This window comes from Callorhinus ursinus, unplaced genomic scaffold, assembly GCF_003265705.2.
Source record: "Callorhinus ursinus isolate GAN/ISIS: 27379988/994484 unplaced genomic scaffold, GSC_fseal_2.0 scaffold8, whole genome shotgun sequence".
Classification (NCBI taxonomy): Eukaryota; Metazoa; Chordata; class Mammalia; order Carnivora; family Otariidae; genus Callorhinus; species Callorhinus ursinus.
This window is the reverse complement of record NW_027397070.1, coordinates 29,169,171-29,196,879: the sequence shown is the minus strand read 5'-3', so window position 1 is coordinate 29,196,879 and position 27,709 is coordinate 29,169,171. Positions and strand designations below refer to the sequence as shown.

Sequence of the window (27,709 nt, the reverse complement as noted above, 5' to 3'; positions counted from 1 at the left end):
TAATGGCTTTTTCAGAGCGTTATATTTGATTAGAATGAAATGATACTATGTAAAAACACTGATAAAAAGATAAGGCAATATTCGTAATACAAACAGGACAAAGAAGTCTTGAAAATTTCCCTGAAGTTCAGTTTATTTGCCGTGATCTAATTTCTTGGTGAGTGGGAGGTAATTTCCCCTGAAGACACAGAAAGCTCTGATTTACCTTTTTCTTCTTTGTCATCTTGGAAAGCACGGGGGATGGGGCTTTTTGCCTATCAGGTTACTATTCTGGAGGATATGGGTTTATCTGGAATAAAAATACAGTAGAAAAAAATAGTTATCTGTTTCTCTTAACAGCTTTTCTGGCTCCAAAACCTCTCCAGTTTTAGATGGATTTGCTATGCAGGAGGAAATCTAAGGTAAGGCATTACGAGTTTCACAGTTCTTCCCTGATAGGTCACATCCTGCTAACCTAGTCATATTTGACAATAATTTTAATTATCTAAGAAACTTTATTATCCAAGTTTTATATATCTGCTTCCTATAGATGAGTATCATTTTAACCTATGATACACTGAGAACAGACAAGAATTGTATCTTGCATTTACGATTTAAGACACTATATTAAAATTAAGACTTGTGTTTATGGGACTATAAGGAAAATTAGATGGATATTTATAAAAACTGTTATTTTAGGAAAAGATCTAGAGTTAGAAGCACTTTCCAACTCCTTTGTAAACTGGGGAACATACAATTACTTTAGGAAGAATTCAGTTTTTTCCCAATTGCTCTCCAGATGATGTCAAAGGCAAAAACATCCAGAGATCTTGACTTTCACCTCAGATTTTAGATGGGTTGCTTTTCAGAATTTTCCTAATCAACATCATATGAAATCCTCTAGCTGATAAAAGGCCAACATTTACATTCTTCTCAAGAGTTGAATGCATTTTTATGTATTAACACAGATGGTATTCCAGTATTTATCATACCAAACAGGAAGGAATTCATTTGCATCATCCATGTACCATACAAATGTGAAGTTAAAATAGAATTTTCATCGATGGTCAACACGGTAGATTCCATGTTATGATTAATTCCAAGGATACAAATTTCTACATCTTCAGTGGAAAGCATACTCTTCAGTCATAACAACACTCTCAAAGAGCTCTCAGTTTGTCTTTCTCTTGCTCCTTTTGACTGCAAAGGGTAAAAGATTCCTGAACAAACTGCCTGCACATGGGGCACTGCTGGAAATACCGAACACAGCCATCACACAAGCATGCGTGTCGACACGGCAGGAGCACCCAGTTCACAGTTCCGTTCTGGCAAACCACACAGTCCTTGCTGTTCTCCTCCGGAGGCTCCACTTCACTCTCGGACAGCCCGGCTTTTTCCAGCAGACTGTGCTCTCTGCTTTGTTCTTCTGGAGAAGAATTGCTGGAGGGAGTGGAATTATTATTTGCAGACATGAAAAGTTGCTGAAAATCAAAGAGAAAAGGTTAAGGATAATCACAAATGACAATTCTTCTTTTTTTTTAAAGATTTTATTTATTTATTTGAGAGAGAGGGAGAGGGAGAGAGGGGGAGAGGGAAGCAGACTCTGTGCTGAGTGTGGAGCCTGATGCAGGCCCAATCCCACGACCCCAAGATCATGACCTGAGCTGAAATTAAGAGTCAGACGCCCAACCAACTAAGCCACCCAGGCGCCCCAACAATTACTCTTTAAATCTGGGAGTCATAAAAGCTGCTAAAAATTTGTGAGCAAACAAACCCAATAGCAAATAATAGCTAACTTCTGCGATAACTGAAAAATATTATCTCTTTATAGATGGTCATTCTTTGAAACTCTGCAAATAAAAGGATCAGAGATAAGACAACAGGGTACTTACCTTAAGATCATGAAATTGACCTTGAGCCAGGAGTAAATATTGATACAATATTCTACAGGAAAGTTTATAAGTCTTATCAGGAATATGAATTACTGACACCATGGAAATCTAAAATAAAAATTGAATACCAGTCAGTAATTAACCTCCTTACATTATTTCACAGGTATGTGAAATAAAAGAAAAATAAAAGGTTGATAAATCAGAAAACTTACAATAATTGATTTAAATCATAGTCACTAAAGAGGAACCAGTTACAGAACATATTTTTGCCAGTTATTTTTAATTATATGCAAAGTTATAAATTTAGTGCGATCCCAACAAAAATACCAATGAGTTTTTTCATAGAGTATATGAGTTGACTCTAAAATTCTCATGTAGAAAAATAACACATAAGAATAGCTAGGAAAATACTGGAAAAAAGCTGTGGGGAGGATCAAGCCCAGTCAGATATTAAGACATAGTGCAAAGCCTCTAAAATTAAAATAGTACAGGCACATGAACAGACAGGTGGCTAGAACAGAACAAACAGTCCAGAAGCAGACCCAACTATCTATACAAATATAACAAAGGTACCATCTGAAATCACTGGGCAGTCTTTTTAATAAAAAGTATTGGGACAACTGGATAGCTATTTGGAAAAATATAAAATCAGATGCATTCCTCGAACCATATGTAAGAATAAGCTCCAAAAGCATAAGAAACTTAATTATAAAAAATAAAACCATGCAAGCACTAGAAGAAAACATGTGAATTCCTTTTACTCTCAGCATAGGGAAAGACTTTCTAACTATGACTCAAACCCAGAGGCAGATGCATTTGACTGTATAAAAATTTAAAGCTTGTATGACAAAAAGCCCCATAGGCAAAGTCAAAAGACACGTGATGAACTGGAATAAAATATTCACAATATCCCTAATTTATGAAAAACTTTTAAATACTGAAAAAAAGTAACCAAAAATCCTATTAGAAAATGGGCCAAAGATATGAACAGACAATTCACACAAAATTATAAACATGGTCCTTAGCCATATCAAAAGATGTTCATTTCACTCACAAGATAATAAACACAAATTAAAACTTCATTGAGATATCACTTCGCACTAGTGGATTAATAGATTTCAAACATTTATCAATATAATCTATGGAGAAATAGTCACTTTCATATATTGCTGGTGGAAATGTATAAAAAAGAAAAAAAGTTACAACTCCAAGGATATAACCCCAATGGAGGGGAATTTGATAATAGGTATCAAAATGACATACCTTTACCCTGCAATCATACAACTTCACCAATATGAAAATACATATGCATAGGTTATTCAGTGCAAAATTATTTGTTACTGCAGAATACTGGAAATTACCTGAATGTCCAGCCACAGGAGACTGACTAAATAACTATGGTACCTATACATTCTACATACCATCGAATGCTACACAGTCATTGAAAAACAATGTGAGGAAGAGCTCTATGAACTGATCTGGAGTGATTTCCAGAGATATTATGAAGTGAAAAAAACAGGAAAATGCATAGTATATATAGTGTGATACCTTTTGAGTAAGAAAGAAGAGAAAATAAGAAATATATACATCTGTATCTTCTCATCATTACAATAAGATGTTGGAAGGATAAACCAGAAAACAATAAACTTGGTTATCTACAAGAATTGGGGTGTATAAGAAGGGGGGCACCTGGCTGGGGTGGAGCATATAACTCTTGATCTCAGGGTTGTGAGTCTGACCTTCATGTTGGGTGTGGAGATTACTCAAAAGTAAAACCGTAAAAAAAAAAAAAAAAGGCATTGTGGGAGGAGATGTGAGCAACATCTGAGTATACTTCCTCTTCATGCATTTTTTTGACTTAGGAGAACTAATCCAAGTAATTTATGGACACAGAATTTGACTATAAACTCTGGGGCAGAAAATAAGGAAAGGGCAGTGGAGCACCAAAATAATTAAATTCAGTAATGAATTATAAATCACTGGGGGAAAAATGGAATTTGTGAGGCCATATGGATAATAAATAAACAAAGAAATAAAGGGAGGTCTATTGTTTATAGTAGAATCCTGAAGACTGGCTGAAGGGCTGGAATTGGAAAATAATCATTTTGCAACCATCATGGTAAAGATAAAATCTGTTAAGAATTATCAGTGGATATTAAATCCAGGGGGGCAAATTTTCATAAAGACTGGGATTTTGCATGGTCTTAAAAGTGCCCCCCCCGATTGCTTATTATTTGCAAGGGAGGGGAAAAAACAGAACAGAGGAGAAATGAGATGCCACCTTGCTGAGAGATCAAAATTAACATCACCAATAAGGGGAAAGAACCGCACGTGCCTCCAAAGAGGAGGAGTCCCGGGATCGAGTCCCGCATCGGGCTCCCTGCTCAGCAGGGAGTCTGCTTCTCCCTCTGACCCTCCCCCCTCATGCTCTCTCTCTCTCATTCTCTCTCTCAAATAAATAAATAAAATCTTAAAAAAAAAACAACAATCCCTGCTTCTACCTAAAATGACAAACTGACTACACTATCAAAGTGTAATTTTTACTGTTAGAACAGGAATGGTAGAGTTTAATTTTTTTTTCTTTAGATTTAGACTCTGACCCCCAGATAAAATATTGAAAAACCAAATGCTCAGTTTGCTTTTTAAAATTAAGAATAGGGAACATTAATACAAACTATGCTAACAAATATGCTTTATTTCCAATATGAGCCCAAATCTGAGTGATAAGAGATGGAGAAGCAAGATTAACAGGAAAAAAGAGAGGGAGCCTGCTGATGAGAAGAAAAGACCCAGAGAAGAAGACGTTAAAAGGAAAAGAGAAAATGCCTATTAAACTCCCCTGAGGGCCGGCCACCCCAGCTCCCCCGTGGGAATGCATCTCCCACAAGTACAGCTGGGCCATATAGTCTTCGTTCCAGTTGGATCTGGGGGCTGAGAGCAAATCTTTCCCTGTTTATGATGCCATTGACTTATACACTGGAAAGTGGTTAAAACAGTAAATTTTATGTTATACATATTTTAACACACACCTCTGTTCAGACTGAGGAAGAAAGTTAGAAAACAAAGAATACTCTGAGTTCCTTAAATAGATAGAGATCACCATCAGTGAGGGGGAAAGAAGCCAAAAGGGGAGGCTGGGAGGAAGGGGACAGATCTGACCTTTTCTGTTTTGAATGAGAGGAAGGAAGGAAGGGAGCTTGGAAGACACGGGTGACACGGTGGTGACAGAAGGGTTACCTTGCTGGGACAGGCGGGGTAAAGAACGGAGGCTGGAAATATGAAACACCAACCTAACAGTTCTTATTTATCTTCAACTGAACAGGGTGAGGGGGAAGAGGGGAGGAGGGGGAGGAAACCAGATCTCTCATATGCGCTTCTCATGCACAAGTAACTGACCTGCTGTCAAGTTCTATGAGGCTCAGTAACATTGCTTGGTATGACTTTGGGTTGTTTTTTTGTTTTGTTTTGTTTTTCACTTATCATGCTTATTGAGCACCTATAGTGTTCTAAGCACTGGGTTAGGTGCTGGAAGCATACTGTTTTTAGTATGACTTATTTGGAAAAAAACAAATTGACTTCAGTTGAATGGAACTTCAATTTGGTAAGATTAAAACCTCAAACTGTATGAGCAGGGTCTAGATTTCTCAATAAGGGTCTGCAATTTCCAAATGCATGAAAATGTACACTTGTTTCGAGGAGATATCCCTTTAAAAAAAATTTTTTTTTAAGGTACTGGCACAAAGTACAGAGGCTTACTGGTTCCATCTCTTCCTGAATGACTGGGAGTCTTCTTTAGACTCCCATTTCAGTCTTTATAAGGAGAGTATTTGCCCTAACACACAAGGTTGTTGGAAGGAATAAACAAGTTAATGTTAGCCAATGTACTGTATATATTACAAAGTATCGTAAAAATGTTACCATATCATTAATAATAAACATATCGATATCATGCACTTCAGAAAAGTAGTAAATTGGGCATGAGGGCGTTCTCACCATGAAACAGTTTCACCAAAAGTTTATTTCATGTATATGCTTCTACCATACTCAGAGGTACGTCAGGGCTCAGGTCCTCTTAGATCCCTAAGATGCTTTTATCTTACTAATAGGAACAAACTACCAGACTAACAAAATAATGAGCACATAATGAGAAAAGGAGATCACTACAATTACTGAAAATACAGGGATCAAATACATAGAAGATGTAGGTGCGGCAGGGGCTATGATGGAAACAAGGCGATCTGCAAGCATGTAAAGAAAAGAGGGAATATGGTCTTAAAGTGGAGCACTTCAGATGATTACAATGCTTATTCACTCAGTGTTAAAAATGCTAAGAATAAACATGCTTCCCAAGACATTTTCTATCTAGCAAATATGACAGAATACAGAATGATAAAATTAACTTAATTCAACTATACCTTTTGTTTTCTAAATAATATATTCTTGTAACTCATATGAAAAAAAGTCATACTCTGAAGGAGCTGTTACATGTATGATCATCATACAGGTGTACTTCCCAGGTATTCCTTCTTCAAGAAAAATGTGTCTGGGCCAAATGTAGATCCTCAGAAATTAAAATAAAACTGTTCCTATTCACCAAATAATTATGACCCATCATCCAAATCACTTAAAGGAATGCTTCCAGAATTTTAAAGTTACTTACAATATCATAAATGTCTCGGTCATCCTCATCAGCTAGGGTCAACAGTGCTACCAATGGATAGCGAGATCTGGGCACTGTACCAAAGTCTTCAATTTTAGTATCTCTTGGTAACTGGCAATATATTTCTTCTTTGCTGTCCTTTTTAATACTTTGTGAAAATGTAAAGGTAAATTGCCACTATAACCCAAAATACAGTAATACACCAAAGGTGATCAATAATAACTGAGCAAATACTTTATTTTATCCATAAAAAAGTCTAAAGTCTAAAATTTTCATTGGTTAATGGATATATCAGATAAAAGGATACAAATACTGTTCTTGATAGAGGTATTCACTATACAGAGCATCTTCCAGGGCTTGGGGAGTGCTTATTCGGAAGCAATAGAAGTGCTTCTGCAGAGCTTCATATAATTTTTGAACACTGCACCCCCAGTAGCATGTCAGGAGGCTATCTTCAAGGCAATCTGTTGTCAAAGTTATGCCAGCTGTAGAAAACAAAGAAGAAAAGAAGACAAAGAGAAGAAAATTACCTAATGTAATTTCTCATGCAATTATACACACTGAATAACAAAAGCTTCCTTTTGGAGGCTGGCCCGGCTGATGGCAGTTAAAGGAACTCATTAAAGGGCACGTGCCTGTAAATGAAGGAACTGGTCCCTAAACAAGTGATAGAAAAACCTCAACATCTACACAATTTTGAAGCACTATCAGTAAACTCTTATTTATACATTTACACTTGGAAATTATCAAGTTAGTTTTTTGTGTGTGATTTAGAGACTTCTCCCGCATAGAGTTTAAAAACTGAAATATAGTTCACTATCGATAACCTACTGCTCTAATAGCATATATAATCCTAACTACAAGAAATAGTAGAGCTGTCTCCAAAAGTGGATATACGCAAACTTGTAACTGTAAGAAACAGAGCAGGACTGTCTCTGAAAGTGGATACACATAACTAATGGGGTCCAAAGATGATCACTGGAGTAGAAAAAAATATGAAAAAGAAATCAAGCCTAACTAATATTAATATACACATTGACAACATTAATATATACTCTTGTCACACAGTTAATGTCCCACATAATATGCAAAACATCCCAAGGAAAGAGCAGGGATTCCAAAACATGAAGGGCTTAATAGCAATGCCCTCATTCATTTATTTGCTTTCAGCATAATAAAACATATTATAATTTGAGTAAACCTGATTAAGTGGAAAAATAAATTATAAGTGGACATACAAATTATATTGTTTTATTTATTTATTAAACACTCACATTGGACATACTACTAGCATCCATACGGTTTTTCCCCTTGCTCATAGCAGTTGTAGCAATATTAAGTTCAAGGGCAGCAATATCTAGGGTCTTATACTGCTGGCAGTGGAAACTGTAGCCTCTGGTGCTCAGTGGTAGTGGTGGACTTGCAAGACCAAAAGTACATGGTCTGGGGCATTGTTCCTGGCTGAACAGCCTTGGTCTCTGATTCTGGGTCTCCAAACCTATTGGCAATTCTGTAAGTTACCCAGTACCCTTTGACTGGAGTCATTTCTGTTACTTGCTAATAGGAATTCTGATGGATACATTATGTAGTTTTAAAAAGGTGATCAATGGGGTGGCTGGGTGGCTCAATCAGTTGGGTGTCTGACTCTTGATTTCAGCTCAGGTCATGCTCTCAGGGTTGTGGGATGGAGCCCTGAATCAGGCTCTGCACTCAGCGGGGAGTCTGCTTGAGATTCCCTCTCTCCCTCTCTCTCTGCCACTGCCCACCGCACTCACTCTCTCTCTCTGTAAAATAAATAAATAAATCTTTTAAAAAATATATAAATCATCCCTTTACAAGAATAAAATGAAAAGGTGATCAAGAGCATGTGTTGGAAGGATATACACAAACACAAGCAGATGCTCTACAGGATACCAAAAATTCAGTTTCTTACTTTTCTTCCCCATAATTAGTAGTATGTGCATAGAGTTTCAGATTTGGAGTATGCATAGTAGCAGCAACATAGGATAATTTCCAATCATAGTTCAGCAAAACTTTTAATCGGCAGGAACATTGCATAGGTAATTGGAACAGAATTTGATTCCAAAGTTTTATATGATTCCAATCATCAGGTATTACTCAAGAATGGGAAATTTAATTAGCTATTATTTTTCAGTTAGCTATTAAATAGCCAAAGAAAACCACTCCATCAATACAAATTTAAATATATATTTATATATATTTAATATACAATTGTTATATTAATTTATACATATATTAAAACATATATCAATATGTCATGTTCATATATACTATTTATATTATATTACATAACAATGTTTATATATTTAAAGTTAATATATATATTAAAAATCATATGTCCTTTTCTCTATGAACCATACAACATGAGGTAAGGAGAAAAGCTGACATAGATACAAAAGGGAGAAATAGAAAAGGCATATAAAAGAAAGTAGAAAAAGAAAAAAAGGAACCCAGAAAATGATTTAATATTCTTGGCAGAAATGTGTAAATGTGAAAAGATGTTATGTATGGAGCTCTAGTTATATCAAAATGCTGGAATCCACCCAAATGTCCAACAATAGGAGATTAAATGAATGAAATGTGGAGTATTCTATAATGAAGTATTATGGAGCTCTTAAAAAAGAACTGAGGCATGGCAAAATATCAGCATATACTACTTTGGAATGATCTTCAGGATATATACAAATGAAAAAGGCAAAATGGAGGCAAGTATACAGCATACCCCTGTTTATCTCACAGGAGAGGATATCCATATCTAAGTGTTTGTTTACACTAAAAAAGAACCATGGAAGGATAAGCCCTAAAACATGTAAAACTACCCAGTTTATTTGCTTTGTAAAAAGCATCAGAGTTCCAGAGATTCAGAGCTGCATAAAAGGTCTGTTTACAGACTGCATATACGTGACTGAAGTGGGGAGCGTGTCAAAGACTACTGATAAGCGGATATTAATCAGACTTCAACAGAGTATGTCTCTGAAATTAATATTATAAGTTAATGAGAAGGGAGAATACAATCAATAAATTCTACTCTCCATAATCTCTCCTACACTTGTCCATGACATAGACTGAGAAGACAATGTGTTGATTTACACTAACTGATGACAGTTCAAATCCCCCAGGAAAACTGTTCTCCCTTTTGTTTTTCCTACTTCTTCTGCAGACAGTTCTCATTCTTACATTTTCTCAGTCTTCTAAAATTCAATGCAAACACAATACCATCTCAGATCGAGAGCAATAGCAGACTTGGAACACAGCCTTAAACTAGAAAAGCCAGAATCGAAGTTAACTGAAGCAGCATGGGGGTGATTTCCCTCAACCTGCCCTTATGTGCCTTGCTGTAACAGCCAAATGAAGCCCCCCATAAGAGACAGCCTTGCAAAAAATTGCAAAAAATAAGGATTACAGTCAATGAGTTGAGCCATTAAAAAAAGGAGAAACAATGGGGCTGAAAAGCCACAAACTTTCTTGAGGAGAGTCCCTGAGAAAGACGAACTAATGTACAAGGTGATCATGCATGAGGATAATAAATCTAGAATACTGGGAGATGAAAATTTTACATTGTAGAGAATAGAGGTTCACAAATTCCTCCGAAAATGCTATGTGTGTCATTTTGTCTAACGCTTTTACCTTTGTTAGGTCTCACCAGGGTGAATAAGCCAAAATATAAGGAAGCTGTTACAAAGGGACAGGAGAATTTCTGAACCAGTTGAATTAAACTCAACTAGCACATCCTGAGTACCTCCTTTCAATTCATTAGAGCCTTTTACACTGGGGACATGGAAACATCATAAATCCAAATCCTGTATCACCACATAACAACAAAAGAAATCCCAACAAGCCACCCATTGTAAAGAGAACTAAATGACTAAGATTAAAACTGATTCTCTTGCTCATTTTTGAGTAAATCAGGTCTTTAGATATTTCCCTTCCCTCCCTACATGCCAGGCACCTTGGGTATAGTGGTGAAAAAAGACCTGGATTTTTATTTTTTTTTTTTAAGATTTTATTTATTTATTTGAGAGAGAGAGAATGAGAGAGAGAACATGAGAGGGGTTAGGGTCAGAGGGAGAAGCAGACTCCCTGCCAAGCAGGGAGCCTGATGCGGGACTCGATCCAGGGACTCCAGGATCATGACCTGAGCCAAAGGCAGTCGCTTAACCAACTGAGCCACCCAGGCGCCCAAGACCTGGATTTTTAAACTATCTACACAACAAAGGAAATAACCTTTTAAAATGTCACAATTAGTGCTTAGAATATTATTTAAAATGCCTGGTTAGACATCTTTAATGATATCCACTGTTCCACAGTTTAAACAAATGAATTTTATCCTGCCAAATATAATTCCCACCAAAATCCTTCTCCTTATTTACCCAAAGAAGATAATGAATGATAGGCACTGGTATTTATTTTATTTTTTTAAAGATTTTTATTTATTTGAGAGAGAGAGAGAGAAAGAGAGAGAGGAAGTATGGGGGGAAGGGCAGAGGAAGAGGGAAAAGCAGACTCCCCACTGAGCAGGGAGCCCAACTTGGGGCTTGATCCCAGGACCCTGAGATCATGACCTGAGCTGAAGGTAGATGCCTAACCGACTGAGCCACCCAGGCGCCCCAGCACTTGTATTTTAAAAATTAAAATACTTCAATAAGCATGCTATAAATCCACACGTTTAAAAATCTTTTTGTGTACTTTGGTAATGCTACTGTTGCTTGGCAGCTGAGAGGTCTTCTACTTACTGGATATCTTTTCATTTGCTTCGAACATTTATAGGGATGCAAGGGGGACAATTTTTGATACTATTTCTGCCTGAAAGGAAGACTGGTGGATTTCCTCACACTTTCTAGCTCACAAGTATCCTGTGTTTGCTCACAATTTTTCAGTTTTTCAGCATTTCCCGACTTGTGGAACTATGTAGCAGGAAGGACACCTTTGTACTGGCAGCTCTTTGTATTGGCAGTCCTACTCAAGACCCCAATGTGGCAGAAGGTCCAAGACCTGACCACAGAGGTCAGAGGTCACTAAGCTACCACTGTTCTGTACATTTTAATTAGGCATGTTTTCTAAACAGGTTAATTTTCTCTGTCATGTCTTGAAATTTGGTCTTCCCAAGTGAAAAATGTCAGAATGAACCCCTTATCTACCATTAGAGGGGAAAAAAAAGAGGTCCTTGGTTCTCTTCAAGTCATTGGGTGATAGTATAGCATTTACAGCTAAGGAAGAATAAGAAACTTTGTACTTCTTCATTATGAATTAGTATTTACTTAAGGTTGATAATCCCTATTGACTAAGTACATTGATTTTTTTAAAAGATTTTATTTATTTATTTATTTATTTATTTATTTATAGAGCGCATGTCAGCAGGAGGAGGGGCAGAGGGAAAGAGAGAAAGAACCTCTAGCAGACTCCATGCTGAGCACAGAACCTGACTCAAGGGCTCGATCTCACAACCCTGAGATCATGACCTGAGCTGAAATCAAGAGTCGGACATTTAACCAACTGGGCCACCCAGGTGCCCCAGTACACTGATTTTTGACATGGGATTCTGGAAGTTAGAGACAGGAAGATGACTATACAAGAAGGGTCACAGAAGCCTAGGGAGCATGGTATCAAGAAGGAAGGATTGGTCAACTCTGTTAAACTCTGCAGAGATAGTGTTAACTCAGGCCTACAAAGTGTGCACTGCTGGGGGTCAGGGTGGGGGCAGAAGTGATGATCAGTGACCTGTGGGAAAACCATTTCAGTAGAGGGAGATGGGCAAAAATCCGACTGCACTGATCTGAGGAGTGAAAGTAGAGCTGGCTAAGGGAAGAAGGCAATGCAACCTGCTTTTGAGAAGCCTGGCTGTGAAGGGAAGAGAAAGAGGGCAGTAGTTACAATAAGATAAAAAGTTGAGAAAGTTTGGGATTGTTTTTAAGATCCCAGAAATCTGAGCGCGTGTAAAAGGTGATAGGGTCTCAGCCCAGAAATCTCTGTAGAGTCATGGAGCTGTACCTAGAACTGCCCACTCCAACATCCAGAAGTTCAAAACTGAAGTCATTACCTTTCTTCCAAAACCTGCTGCTCCTCCTGTATTCTTTATCCTGGTCAAAGGATCTGTCTATGGAGAGCCCCTGCAAAGAACCTTCCCCCGCTCTTCTCTCTTACCTGTCCCACTCTGTGTTTTATCCACAACAAACCACTATTGTTTCTCTACTGCATTATTCTGTTTCTATATCAGTGCTTTGTTCATACTTCTCCCTCCACCTAGACTATCTCCCAACCCCATGAGATAAACACCTACTTACCTTTCAAGATTCTACTCAAAAATGAATAAATAAATAAAGAGAGAAATAAGATAGACCCAGCACATTCTTCAATGAAGCTTTTCCTGAATATGCCTCCCCACCTCAGCAAACTTAAACCATTTCTTTCTTTCTCTCTCTTTCTTTCTTCCCTTCCTTCTTTCATCCCTTCCTCTCTTTCTTTCACTCCAGTGGTTCCTAGATAGTCTTGCAGACAATTTATTTTTCCAAGTAAGTGCAGAAACAAACAACTATTATCTATTATTACCATCTCCCAATATAACATCTTATACCAAAATAACTTATACCCAAAATACCATAATTTCAGATTACAAACACTTGTTCTTGAGAAGGTTGGCAACCTTCCAGTAACTGTTTATGCTATACGATCCATACATTTCTCACTGCACTTAAGACTCATGAAAATGGCAGTGTCCTAACAAACTTCTCTTATTAACAGTTAAGATACTTTATTCTTCTCACATGAACGCCTCTGTTTGTTAGTTGATAAATTCCTGAGGAGCAAGTTTGGCGAATTATTAGTCTTTATATCTGCAATACAAAGTACTACATAGTACAGCTCCCAGAATAAAACAGGTGCTCAATAAATACTTGGTAATTCTAATGAAGAGAAAGCATATAGAAAGAAAAATGCTAAGAAAGGGGCACAGAAAGAAAAAGATCTTTGGAAAATAGCCACCAACTTGTAATTGAAGCTGAAGATGGATTAGTGATCTCTAAACCAAAAGGATTCTTGACTTGTCTCATTTGCTTTTTGAAAACTCTTGTGTTGAACTGGGTCTCTTCTGAATTTCTCAAAATTACTGGAACATCCCAACCAAACCTGAAGAAAAAGAAAAATAAAATAATACATAATTCTAGCAAATGTTGAAACTTTGTTTATGTGAAGTATGTTGTGCTTCATTAGTTATTCCTTTTAACATAAGCACCACAACAAGAGATCAATTTATTCAGTTTAGATTATATCACGGAATTAATCTAGAGTTGAGAGATTAGAGGCCCCATATAATTGCAATATATTGTTCAGCTGGCTGAACTGATATACTCCTGAAAATAAAGAGTTCTATTGTTAATATTATTGCTGATAACAAAGTACTGTGGTCATTACAGAAATTGTACTTAATATAACAGCAAAAATATGAGAATTATTCAATTTTTTAATTGATATAAAAAACAAATTCATATTTAATATGTAGACTATTTGACATTATTTATGGAACAAGAGAACTTTTTTTTTTTTAAAGATTTTATTTATTTATTTGAGAGAGAGAATGAGAGATAGAGAGCACGAGAGGGAAGAGGGTCAGAGGGAGAAGCAGACTCCCTGCTGAGCAGGGAGCCCGATGTGGGACTCGATCCTGGGACTCCAGGATCATGACCTGAGCCGAAGGCAGTCGCTTAATCAACTGAGCCACCCAGGCACCCGAGAACTTTTTTTAATTAATTTTATTTTATTATGTTAGTCACCATACATTACATCATTAATTTTTGATGTAGTGTTCCATGATACACCCAGTGCTGGAACAGGATAACTTTTAAACACCAAATACAGCACTTCATTTATATAACATATTTTCTACTTTTAAATTTCATGTAAAACTGTGAAAATGCACATTGAACAGATTAGAAGGAAAATGAAAGGGACCAAACTCAATTCCTTATCAAATTAGAAAGCAGCGAAGTTCACTCAATTTAAAAAAAGTAACTTAAAATGAATACACATTAGTTAAACCAGGGGACTTTAGGTTAAGATGGCATTCATACTCTGATGCACTCTCTTCTCTCCAGACACTTAGTAGTGATGGATAAAAAATAAACAGAGAAATCAAAAAAGACCCCACTGAAATGAGCAAACTGTGGTGTGTTGAAACAAAGGAATAGTAGTATTCAGCAATGAAAAGGAATAAATTATTGCTACAGCCACATAGATAAATCTCAAAAACAACATGCTGAGCAAAAGAAGTCTTAAACAAAGGAGTACACACTATATGATTCTGTAATATAAAATTAGAAAGCAGGCAAAACTAATCCATAGTAGAAATAAAAAAACAAGGCAATGGTTGCTTCTGTGGGGTGGAGGGGTATGGACTGACCAGCAAAAAGCATGAGAAAACTTTCTCTGGTGATGGTAATATTGTAAATCTTGAGAAGAGGTTTGAGTATAGATGATGTGTTTGATAACACTGAAGGCTTGTATATTTCATTGTGTGTAAATATTACTTCAAAAGGGAAAAAAGGAACTATAAACAAAAACAAATGTTGAGGGACACCTAGGTGGCTCAGTCGGTTAAGCATCCGACTCTTGGTTTCGGCTCAAGTCATGATCTCAGGGTTGTGAGATCGAGCTCCGCATCAGGTTCTCTCTCTTTCCCTCTCCCTCTGCCCTGGCCCCCTTTTCCTCTCCCTCCCCCCAAAAAAACAAAACAAAAAAACCCAAATGTTGAGCCCCAGTTAATAATATGTAATACTTTAGTGTCTATGGGAAGAGTAACGACTTACTTTGAAGTGATCAAGAAATAAGATGGACAAGGGGCACCTGGATCACTTACTTTGAAGTGATCAAGAAATAAGATGGACAAGGGGCACCTGGGTGGCTCAGTTGGTTAAGCGACTACCTTCAGCTCAGGTCATGATCCTGGAGTCCCAGGATCGAGTCCTGCATCAGGCTCCCTGCTCAGCAGTGAGTCTGCTTCTCCCTCGGATCCCCCGACCCCGCCCATGTTCTCTCTCTCTATCTCATTCTCTCTCTCAAATAAATAAATAAAATCTTAAAAAAAAAAAGTAAGATGGACAAATATGTAATAAAGACTCTATAGCAAAATATTGATTGTAGAACCTAAGTGATGGGCATATATATGTTCATTGTATAATTTTTTCAAGTTTTCTGTATGTTTGAAATTTTTAATAATAAAACATTGTAAAAAAAAAGAGACATAGCAGGTTCAAAGACAAATCTTTATGGTTCTGAAAAAGGAAAGAAATATAAAGTAATGAGTAAGGCTGATGCCATGGTTTGATGGGTCCTGAGTCTGTCAGCAGGCATTGGCAAGTAAGCCTTCCCATAGTAAAAGGACCTTATAGGTTGTCCACTTAAAACAAGAGCCAGAGCAAGGTTCATAATTTGAATCTAGGAACTGGGTTAAGCCAATATCAATATGGAACAGAACTGTCATTGTAAGACCTGGTCCTTGACCAGGGAGCACCTAGGAATTGGGTTGGAGACAATTGTAAAATGGTTAAACAGCAAGGGTGATGACAAAGGGTAGGGAAGAAAACTTCTACTAAAATTTAGGTTGCAAACCAAAATTTCAAAACACATGAATGAATCTAATGCCAAGAGAAGGCCAATAAAAGTAACACATGGAATAAAGTTACACTCTAGATGAATTTAATTTTATGGAACAGTTAGATAAGGCTGTTCTGGTCCTGCTTAAGAAAGCCAAAAAGCAAGCCTCTAACAGATCAAATTGTTTCCAAGTAAGTTAACTGTATCCCAAAACAAAGCTCAAGAATATATATATATGAATACAAAAACATCCAGCACCCTAAAGTAAAATTCAGTGTTTAGCATCCAATAAAAAATTAACAGCCATGCAAAGAAGAAAATATGACTCATTATGAGGAGAGAAACTAATCAAAAGAAATAGACCCTAGAAATGACATGGATCCTAGAACTAGTAGACAAGAACATCGAAATAATTGTTATAACTATACTCCATATTTTCAAAAAGGTAAGTAAAGATTGAGCAGACTATATGGAGACATGGAAGATATTTAAAAAGACCCAAATCCATTTCTGAAGATGAAAAAATACAATATTTGAGATGAAAAATACACTGGATGAGATTAATAGCTGACTTAACATTACAGAACAAAAGATTAGTATATTTGAAGACTTATCAACAGAAAGGATCCAATATGAAACAGAGAGGGAAAAATACCTCAAAACATCAGTGAACTGAAAGACAACTTCATGCAGTTTGCAGAGAAGGGGCAGAGAAGTACAAGAAAACTACAGATGCCTATCACTCAGGAGCATAGATGCAAAACTTAATAAAATGTTAACAGATGAAATCCAACAATATATTAAAAGGCTAATACATCATGACCTAGTGATGGCTTAGCATAACATTAAAAATTTAATGCAATTCACCATATTAACGGACTGAAAAAGAAAAACCATATGATCATCTCAATACATGCAGAAAAACCACTTGCTAAAATCCAATGCCTAGTCCTGATAAAAACTGGCAGCCAACTAGGAAGGTAAAGGAACTTAACCTGGTAAAGGACGGCAATAAATATGTAGAGCTAACATCATACTTCAGGAAAAACTGCTTTCCTCCTAAAATCAGGAACAAGACACTTAATAACTATGTGTCCTTAAGCAATTGCTCAACCTCTGTGTAACAGGTTTCCAGATGGGAACAGGGCTTGGCACTATATAAGTGCTAGCAATGATAATGCTGATCATGGAGTAGACACAGGGGGTGGCAGAAGAGCTAGAGAGAAGGAACAAATCCAGTAATTTCTCCTTTTTGAACCTCAGAATCAGTTACCCCACAGCCTCTGTGTCCGCTGCCCAACATTGCCCCAGTGCCTTTTAGCGGTTGTCAGGAATGTGAAATGGTAGGACACAAGATATAATCTTCTCACGAGAGCCATAAGATAACACCTTCTTCTTCTTTCCTTCATCCCGTGGAGTGAAAAAAACAAAGGGAGAAAACACCATTCTGTGCTATACATACTCATTCTATTTCCTGGCCCCTTCATCATTTGAATTCTCCCTACCGTCCCCTACCCCTTTTTCTTTCTTTACCCCCACCGCCTGGCTCCTTACACCCACACTACCAGCAGTAAACCCTGGAATCAGAGCTCATTGTGTTCAGTTCTACTGTAGGTTCGAGCATTATATTTCAGACACTTTATCATGTTGTACCTAAAAATTTCAATTAAAGAATCTTTAAAGGTATAGGAGCCAGAAACCCAAACAGCAGGGCTTTGAAGAAATACCTGGAAGCAGCCTGTTGTGAGCACAGAATTCCTTTACAATATGCTTTATTTATTGTGTGTCAACTATACTTCAATAAATAAATTTTCAAAGAAAAAATATGCTTTATTTATTCCATGATATATCTGGTTTTAATATAAAATGTATTATTTCTCCAAATCTTTATATAAAATCAGTGTTGTAGGAAGATATGCCATATCTGGTCTGTGCCTTTGAATACACCTCAGAATGGAACAAATAATTTGAGATGTAAAGTTTTGCTTCTTTTTAAACATGCTTATCCAAGGCTGCTTGGCCCAGCATCATCTCAAGAGCTGCCAAAGCACACCTATTATTAAAATAAATTCATCTCCCTAGATTTTTTTATTTCTCTGCCTCATGCTTACTCTTGGGTCTGCATTTTCTAATAGCCTCAGGTCCTTGATTTGAGTCAAATACATCTTTTAAAATTGGTATTATGGATCATGCTAAACCCTTGGCCTTTTTATGCTACATAACCTTTTTACCGTGAAGGATAACATACAGAAAAGTACACAAGACACAGTTCAATGAATTAGAAAGTAACTGGTATTCGGGTTAAGAACCCAAACAATATTCTCAGACAGTCTCTTGTGTCACCATCCCTCTCCACGATCTTGACTTCAATTACTGTAATTTAGTGTATTGTTTTGGAATTATTTATAAGTGGAAGGATGCTGTGTATACATTTATTTCCTGTTTTACAGCTTTATGCTTGCAGATTCATCCATGCAGCTATACTTAGCACATTTTTGTGGCTGTACAGTATTCTATTGTACAATAAATGTGGTGTAACTTGCTTACACGTTCTACTCTTAACGGACACTTAAGTTGTCCTCACATTTTGGCCATAATGAATAATGCCTATACAAACATTTTCACATAAGGCACTTGGTGCACATGCGTGTACCTGCATTTTTGTTAGGTCCACACACGCTGAGAATGGTATTTCTCGGCCATAAGGTCTGTGCTTCTTCAACTTCAGTGGGTAATGCTAACGAATGTTCTACGGGGTAGTATCAATTTACACTCCCATGTTCCGCTTGCGCCAAATCCTTGCCAAAACCTTATTAGACACCTAGTAGGTATGTGGTGGCACTGTGTTATGGTTTTAATTTCTATTTCTCAGATGACTGATTATCCTTATTTATAGGAATTCTTTACATATCCTGAATACGAGCCCTTTGTTGGATATATCTTCACCCGTCCTACGTCTTGCCTTTCACATTCATAATGGTATCTTTTGATGAACAGAGTTCTTAATTTTAACACAGTTATTAACCTTTTCTTTTAAGGTTAATGCTCTTGCTCTTTGGCTTTTCATTACTGGCTTATCTGAATTATGTCCTGACAGTGCCACATTTCTGAATTATGATCTCGGACATTTTTGCATTCCTGTCCTCTTAAAAGACTTAGCCAGGCATGACTAGAGCAGCCAATGCTGAATCAAGGCGTCCATATCTGACTTCACCAGCCCTGTTACCCCGATATCCTTATGCTTTGGGGGAAGCAAGGGTTGGGGGAGGGAGGGTATTCACTGTGTAATAGAGTGATGTCGCAGTCTGAACACAGCTCTTGTCCTAAGCATTATGTTTAATGTAGTCTGAAATCATGTAAGCCGGTTTTGGGGCAGCTGACACACGGATGACTCACGCTGAACTTTCAGCCTAGTATAATCCTAAACCTTTTCACATACCTGACCCAGCATGAACTTGCTCATTTTTGCACAAAAATCCACAACTGCCACAGTTTTAACCTGTTTGATGTGGACCAATATTTCTATCTTTAACATATTACTCAAAAGCCTATATGCAGAGATGACCTGGAATAAGGTTAAAAATTGGAGACTGGTCAAACAGTAATCCGTAATTGGTGCTGACAAACGGTTCTGTAAAATCCTGGTAAACAGACCCAGTCACGTGCCTCTGGCCACCATCCTAACATCTGGTCTTTTCCACATTTTTAATCAAAAACTAGAATAAAGACATTATGCCCTGTGTATCAGACCATGGCTGATATGACATTACAAGGAATAATAAAATAAAATAGTAAAAGAGAAAACTGACAAATTTTCTTTTCAATCAAATTTCATCCTATATCTTTTTACAATCAAAGTCATGTTGGCAACTGTTAGTAATAGAATACCAACTAAATAAATGTTTCTAAACTAAGTTTCTAAAACTTTCTTTTATATAAACTTAGTTCCCCTTTTTTTCATAAAGAGAATTTCCTATTCTCTTTCCTTTACTGATACAATTTTATACTTATTCCTCCTGGATTTTTCTGTAATTCTAGTTTTTCCCATTTCTAAATTGTTTGTTGTACTTGTTCATAATGTTTAAACTTCTAGCACAGCAATAATCTGTGGGCCTCCAATTCTGACATTTTTCTTATTGCCTATATAATGTCTTACTCTGCACATACTTCTGAAGCTTCTAATCAGAGGCTGAATTGGTAGACTGGACCTCCTTTCCTTGTGTCTGGAGTCTCATGGAGCTCCTCATAAATAAAGCCTACTTTGAAGCTAAAATTCCAGGCTCAGCAGTACAAGTTTTATTACCCCTGCAGCCTTGAGTTCTCAAGCCAATCAGAAAGCAGACAGGCAGTTGTTAATTTGGGGGGGTCTTCTCCCCAGGGCGATCTCCCAAAGGTGGTCTCACCCAGCTAGCTGGATACTGACACTGGATCAGGATATAAAAGCCATTCGTGGGGCAAGGCTTTGCAGGGGAGGACAGTCTCTGAGGGAACTGCTGTGCTAATGCTATGACTTTGGGAAAATGACTCAGTCTCTAAAATTCTGTGCCTTTACTTATAAAATGAAGGGTTAAAATAAGTGACCTTAAGGCCCTACGAAGGTGTGAGATGTCATTTCTAACAGTTTTGTGTTTTCTTCTAGATTGTTCTAAAACATTCTTGCCAATGCCAGAGTCAAGTATTGTGTGCTCTAAGCAAATACAAACTAAAGTCATCTTCTCTTCCTAAGGAGGAATCTGTACCTCATCACCAGCGTCATCACACACACAAGCTACTGCATTCAACAAGCGAGATGAGAAATAGTCAAGGTCAGTGTATCAGGCAGGGTCAGCAGGAGACAGAAGCCACATCTGTTATTTAAACATAAAGAATTTAATACTAACATAAAGAATTGTTAATCAAGTACCAAAGACTGAAAATGCAAGAAGGGGACACTGAGGTATCCTAGCACGAAGCAGTTACTCACTCCTAGGGTGGGGAAACAAAGAGAAGAGTGGGGATTAATTACAACTTATAAGCTTCGATAAGGGATCTCCCAGAACTGGCATGCAGACTTTCATGGTAGGAGAGCTGGCCAGCTAGTGCTGATATCTCAGAAGGAGTATGATAAGGCTAGTTCTAGGTCTGAGGAAAAGTTGTCCGCCAAAATAAACTGCTGCTACTCAGGCCAACTGCCAGGGCAAAGGTCAGTGCTGCAGGAATGCAGACCAGGAAAACGAAGCAAACTGTTAAGAGGAAGTCCCTTCTTCCTCCTCCAGCCTTCCAGTCTCTTTCTAGCATCCTCTACTGGCAGATTCTAATAGGGAGCAAAGGACAAGAGAAAAATGGTTTGCAAAGTCCCATCCCCAGTATTACCAAGCAGAGCACAGAAGAGCATGTTTGCTTCTGAGACACAACAGCCTTTGAGAAAGATCTGGAGGATGATTGATCGTATGTCCTTGTGGCAGCACTGAAGGGTACAGGGTCCTTCGTCTAGGGGACCTCACCTCCCCTTTAATCAGACGCTCCAGGTCTATGGATTGGCTTATATCTGTAAACTGGGTGAAAGATGCTAACTCTCCATTGTGATGACTCAAGTCAGGTTTCTGGCTCCAGACGTGGAGTTTTTCCTTCTATGTAGTTCATGTAGCATTTAGTAGGCTGCCCACCTATTTTATTCCTAGAGACACTATAATGCATTAGCCACTGCCAAAAATCCTTGTGAGCCAAAACATTCTCTGCTTTATCCTCCACTGCCCATTACGGAGCATACGTCCACCTCGACTCCTGTGGGGTGCCACTGGACCTCAAGTCAGAAGCTCCCACCATCATAAACAGCCTACAGAGAACAGAGATTTTCAAGGATACAAGTCTCCTCCCAGCAATTTATTTCTCAGTGCCTTCATGAAAAGTGTGTCTTCTGCATAGTCTTAAAGGATGCAGTAGCAGGGTGGGTGTGCAGGTTGCACATAATAAATCCAGTCCAATATTCCTATCTTTCTAAGCCTTCAGAGTCCTTCCTCATTATGCCAGGAAAGTTCTAGCACCTCAACCTTATTACATATAGGCCATCACTGAGTCCAAGTTTCAGTCAACCAAATCTGAGTTAATACCTTAGATTCAAAATTTCTTGAGAACACACCCAGATCAATAAATTTTATCTGGGGCACCTGGGTGGCTCAGTTGGTTAAGCATCAGACTCGATCTCAGCTCTGGTCTTGATCTCAGGGTCATGAGTTCAAGCCCTGCCTTGGGCTCCACACTGAAGGTGGAGCCTACTAAAAAATAAATAAAGAAAAGAAAGAAAAGAAATAAATACATTTTATCTGATTTAGTGTTACATCCTATCCTTCCTGGCCTAACCTATTTACAACCCATTCTCACAGATACTGCTCCTTCCCAATGATACAAATTAGCAAACGTTTGCAAATCTTTTAGAGGCTAGGCTCTTTCCAGCCAGGCTGGATTTTCTCCCTGTCCTTTGGAGCATGAAGAGATCCGGGCCTCATAACAAAAGGTTATAGAGATAGGTCTTGAGTATAGACATCCTCTGCAAAGCAATTACTCTAAGAAAGGTTATTACAGGACCTTCAAGCCAAGAAGGGACAGTTTTTTGGACATGGAAAGCTAAGCAGGCTGCTTCCATGAACAAAGGAGAGTCAGAATGACCAGGGTTTCAAGACTCTCAGTTTTATCCAAGTCAACTTAGATGTTCCCATTCCAAGTCTCAGGGCTCTGGTTCTTTCCACTCAGTGCCCTAAATGAGACATTGACAAGGTGGTGTAATTCTATTACCAGCACAATTAAAACTGTGTTCAATGTTTAGTTCTGTGGCTACATGACAGAAAGTGCTTTAGAACCCAGACCCTCTCTAATTCTCTAAGAGTTAACCTGGGTGTTTTAAGATCTTAGCTTATCATTTTCTTTTTGGGCTCCAGTGATCTCAGAAGCAACCATCCCACCCATCCCTCAGTCCTTACAGTCAAAAAGTGCTTTAGCCACTAGGTCCCCCAAACACTTCAGAAATCTTTTTATCACAATCAATCAAAGGTAGTAATCTGATGAATTGTGATGCCAGTACATGCCATGGATTACTAGAACCTTATATCCTGTTGGCAAGGAGCTGAAGATGTGACCAAGGTAATCCCTGAAGCCCATCTTTGAGAGTTTCTCCCCCGGGATCCCAATTGTAGTAACAACTTCTTTATTAATACCTTTTATAAGTCCAATCAGGAGACAAAAAACACACCAGTTATTTTAGGAGGGCATTTAATATGAGTAATTGTTAACCATATGCTGAAGAACTGAAAAAGCTAAAAGGGGACAGTGAGTATCGAAGCAGCACCAGTAGGAAGCAGCTATCACTCCAAAACAGGAATAAAGAGAATTACTACAGCTATCACTCCAAAACAGGAATAAAGAGAATTACTACAGTTGAGAAATTTGGAGGAAGGACTACCATGGAGCTGGGACTCAGATCTTGATATCTTTGAAGGGGTACGATAGGCTGGTTCTAAGAGAGTGGAAAACTACAAACTGGAAAAACTGGGGCCAACTATTAATGCCAGAGTGAGGCACTATCACTGTGGTGAGACAGAAAAGAAAAAGAAGCACACAGGAAGCAGCAAGCCCCTTTGTCCTCTACCCTTCCACTCTCCCTCCCCTGCTGGCAAAGCCTGCTAGGCAGCCAACTAGCAAAGAAGAAATGTGGTTTAGAGGTTCTGCCCCAGATTCACAAAACAGAATCTAAAGGGGTGCTACGAAGCTGAGGGACAATAGCTTAACAACCTGTAGTCAAGAGGAAGCAGGGAGCAGCTGCCGGGTCAGGGTACCTGATTATCTGAAACTGTTAAAGGATGTGTGGCATTTTGGTCTCCTTTTTGCACAGTGCCTGGCAAATAGCAACGGCTTAATAAATGTGAGCTATTAGAGCTCACGAAACCACTGAGAGTTAAAGAGAAATACCATACTTCAGTGGCATGATTCTTTGCTATTGCTATTGGGATTCCAATATTCAGATGTTCTTGTTCTTTCTCCACTCCCACACAGTGCAAGCAGACAAGGAGAACAGTAGAAAGAAGCAGTGGGAAAGAAAATTAAAGCAGTACTGAGATAATGGTGAAGACACAAAACAATAGGGATTATATTTTGGGAGGTTAAAAAAAATGACACAGGTGAAAAGCATAGTGGATTCATGGGTTTACCTTCTGTCTGGGTACTATTAGAAAGTTGCTTTTATGAGATCTAGATGGTTTTCTTTTTTTCTACTCAATGTATCTGTTGCCTTGGCTTAGGTTAGCAAATAAACACTAGTAAAAAGTTTATCTATATGGACAAAGCTTACCCAGCTAAAGGGAATGGTTGGGTTAGGTTCAAAATAACTGGTTAGGCCCAAATCAGAATGAAAGTGATTGGCACTTACATGGTCTTGGGTCCTCAGCAATGCTTAGCCCAGATTTCCAAAAATTCTACAGGTATCTGGCCTTCCACCCCTCTAAAGTCATACCCAAATGGAGGGGTTATGCGATCATTAAGTTTTCAAAACAAGTCTTAAACTTGGCAGAGCCAGAATTTGAATCTAGGTTTGTCTGACTCCAAAGTGTCTCTTAACCACTACAAACATGAGGTTCCTGACTACCCTTACCCACAGATGCTGCCCATCATTGTCCATGGTCCTCACTCATTTTCCTCTTCCCAATATTATAGACAGATATCTAAGATATCTAATTAGCTGGCCTACAGAAAATTAAAATTTAAGGATATAATGCAATGATCAATGAGTTAACTATTTTCCTGAATGGAGGAAAATTACATTTCTTTAAGAGAGTAACATTAACATTACAGTCATTAAGAAATCTTGTGTTCGGGTACCTGGGTGGCTCAGTTGGTTAAGCGTCTGCCTTCGGCTCAGGTCATGATCCTGGAGTCCCGGGATCGAGTCCCACATCAGGCTCCTGCTCAGCGGGGAGTCTGCTTCTCCCTCTGACCCTCCCCCCTCTCATGCTCTCTCTCTCCCTCTCTCTCTTTCTCTCTCTCTGTCTCAAATAAATAAAAATCTTTTTAAAAAATTTTAAAAAAAGAAATCTTGTGTTAAGACTGCTTTACTCACTTAGGCAACCAAGTTGCAAATTCCAGTTACAAACTTTCTTGAAATGAACAATAAATAACAATAAAATTTGAGGTGTCAATAACAAATTGCATAAGACTAGTCTTAATCTTCTCCCACCCACAAACAAGGAATTTTGTGCTCTACAGCAGGCAAGGTGAGGGGCAGTATGGAAATATTAAGACTGGGCTTAGTTTTTAAAGATGGCATATCGTTTGAGAAATTAACAAGGGCTTGTTTCCTTTCTGTAAAGTAATCCTATATATGTGATCAAAGGGTATTTTAAGATTTGTTTTACACAGGCTGATCCATTCACTAACACGCTTCCTCTGTCCCTCTGCTCATGTTGTATCCCTGAAATGCCTTCTATTCTCTATCATACACACTTAACTTCATTTGTTTCTCAAAATACCGATTCTTCAAAATCCAGCTCATGTCTCTCTCCGCAATGGATGAATTAGTAAGATGGTTTCAACTAGCCGTATTTATAAGGCTTCTCTAAACATGATACAATGGCTTCTCCTCAAGAGAGAAATTTTAGAATCTCTGAGCTAGAAAAATTGCTCAGGGATTATCGAACAGTCTATTCTCCTTGTCTCCAGTGGGTAAACTGCCCCTACCCGTTAACGTAACTTATCTCAAAGGTCTTTTCCAGCTCTAAAATTATGACTTCATAGTTCTATCGACTAAATATTACTTCAAAAGGCGTAGAATATATCTAGAAACCATTAAATTCCCAAACGGTAACGGAGTTCAGTTAGAAGTTACGCTGAAAGATCTGAGGTCAAGTGCTCAGTTCTGGTCAGAACAACAATCAACTGTGTTTACTGTCCACGTCTGTGCACTGTACCGCCGGTGACTGATTCACTCTGGGCACACAGTAGGCCCCAACCCGGGACAGAAGCCTGCTGGTCAAGCACTCTATCCCAACACCGAGACGAGGCCCTCACTGACCGCTTTATCTCTTAGAAACAAACCTCAATCCGGCACCACCCCCAGATACCCGCTGCGACGGGGACGGCACAGTGATACAGAGCAGTGATGCAGGTGCACAACGCACCTTGTTTTGCTCCCGGAGCCAGTCGGAGTTCGCGATACCAGCTCCCCGACAGCCCCAGGAGCGCCAGCCTCGCAGCACCCCCGGCTCCGATGCCCCCCCACTCCGCTCTCCGCGACCCCACTGCCCCAGCGGTCCGCCCCTACGTCCCTTGTTTCTAACCATGGGGCACTTACCATCCCAATACCAGGCCGGTGGTCACGATGAAGCAGGTAAAGACCACCGCGATGTAGAAAAGCGGCGAATACTCATACAGCGTTACCAGAAACACCGCAGCCATCAGGATGTCCTAAACTGAGCCGAGCTTCAGCCGCCCAGCCCAGCCCAGCCCAGCCCACTCCGCCGGTGTCAAAGCCACTACGGTGCCTCAGAGCTGTCAAACTTCATAGCTACGCACTCGCCCGGGGTTCTAAGGCTAGACGTCAGGGCAACCTCGCCGGCTGCGGGAGCCAGAGTGCCAATCACGACGTCGCCTGCAGGGCTCGCCCCGCCCCTCCTGCTCCAGTCCCGAGCTATTGGCTTCGCAGAAGGGCGGTGCCCAGACTGGACTCACGGGATTGGTAACCGGAGAGCGTCTGTGTGTCCTAGCGGTCAGGGCTTTTCTGCGGCAAATTCTAAATACGCATCGCGGCCAAATCTGTTCAAGGCTCAGGTAAGGTTTTTGATGACGCAGAGAGGAGGCACAGTCCGAAATTCACGTCACAGAGTCTAAATCCCGCATCTTGGATCCTCGGCAAATTTGAGAGGAGGAGAAGAGCCGGCATCTTGGGTTCTACAAAGTGAAGTAACCTCACATCTGCTCTTGTTTTATCTAGAAAAGTTACAGTTAGACACTACGAAAGACCAAAAGGAGTCTTACAAGCAGTTTATACGAAACTTGTCGGCCTTTTCAAGTTGGATATAATGATAAAGGAAAATTAGCATTGCGTATCAAGATTCTCATAGAAGTAAATCAACTGTCCTCCCACATTCCCTTCTTTTTCTCCTCCCCCTACCTCCTTCACATTAGAATTAGATATTTGAACTTTTTTGTATTAATTTTTACTTTAATAATAATTTTAAATATATATATATGTATATATATATGCCTTTAAGAAAGGAGCGAAATGCTCATCCCCCTCTCCTCATCCGCATTCAGCCAGCCCCATCAAGGTAGCCTCCTTGGAAGTCCCTCACACCTCCACTGACAGCTCATCGGTTTGGGTTTAGCCTTGGCCACACGCAGTTACCACAGAGACAGGTAATTTAGTCTTTTATTCTGAGCAGCAAACCACTAGTAAAATTAATGCTGGAGAAAGATGAGCTAAATTTGTTCTATGGCTTCACATATCTCTTGGCTAATGACCATGTGTTGTGTACTCTCTGGAGTAATGCTGTGTAAGCAGCTTGGTTCAACAACATAATTTTTAATAACTACATATATGATTTGTGAA

General features: G+C 38.8%; 1 protein-coding gene across 1 annotated transcript; it reads right to left on the bottom strand.

The window, feature by feature from the left end:
- CGRRF1 (cell growth regulator with ring finger domain 1) lies at positions 1–26,659 on the bottom strand. Its single transcript, XM_025870018.2, has 6 exons — positions 26,453–26,659; positions 13,535–13,674; positions 6,839–7,016; positions 6,532–6,679; positions 1,872–1,979; positions 1–1,460 (listed from the first exon to the last, which is right to left on the bottom strand). The coding sequence occupies exons 1-6, from the start codon at positions 26,554–26,556 to the stop codon at positions 1,140–1,142; spliced, it is 999 nt and encodes a 332-aa protein (XP_025725803.1). The 5' UTR covers positions 26,557–26,659; the 3' UTR covers positions 1–1,139.
- Positions 26,660–27,709: the final 1,050 nt, after the last annotated feature.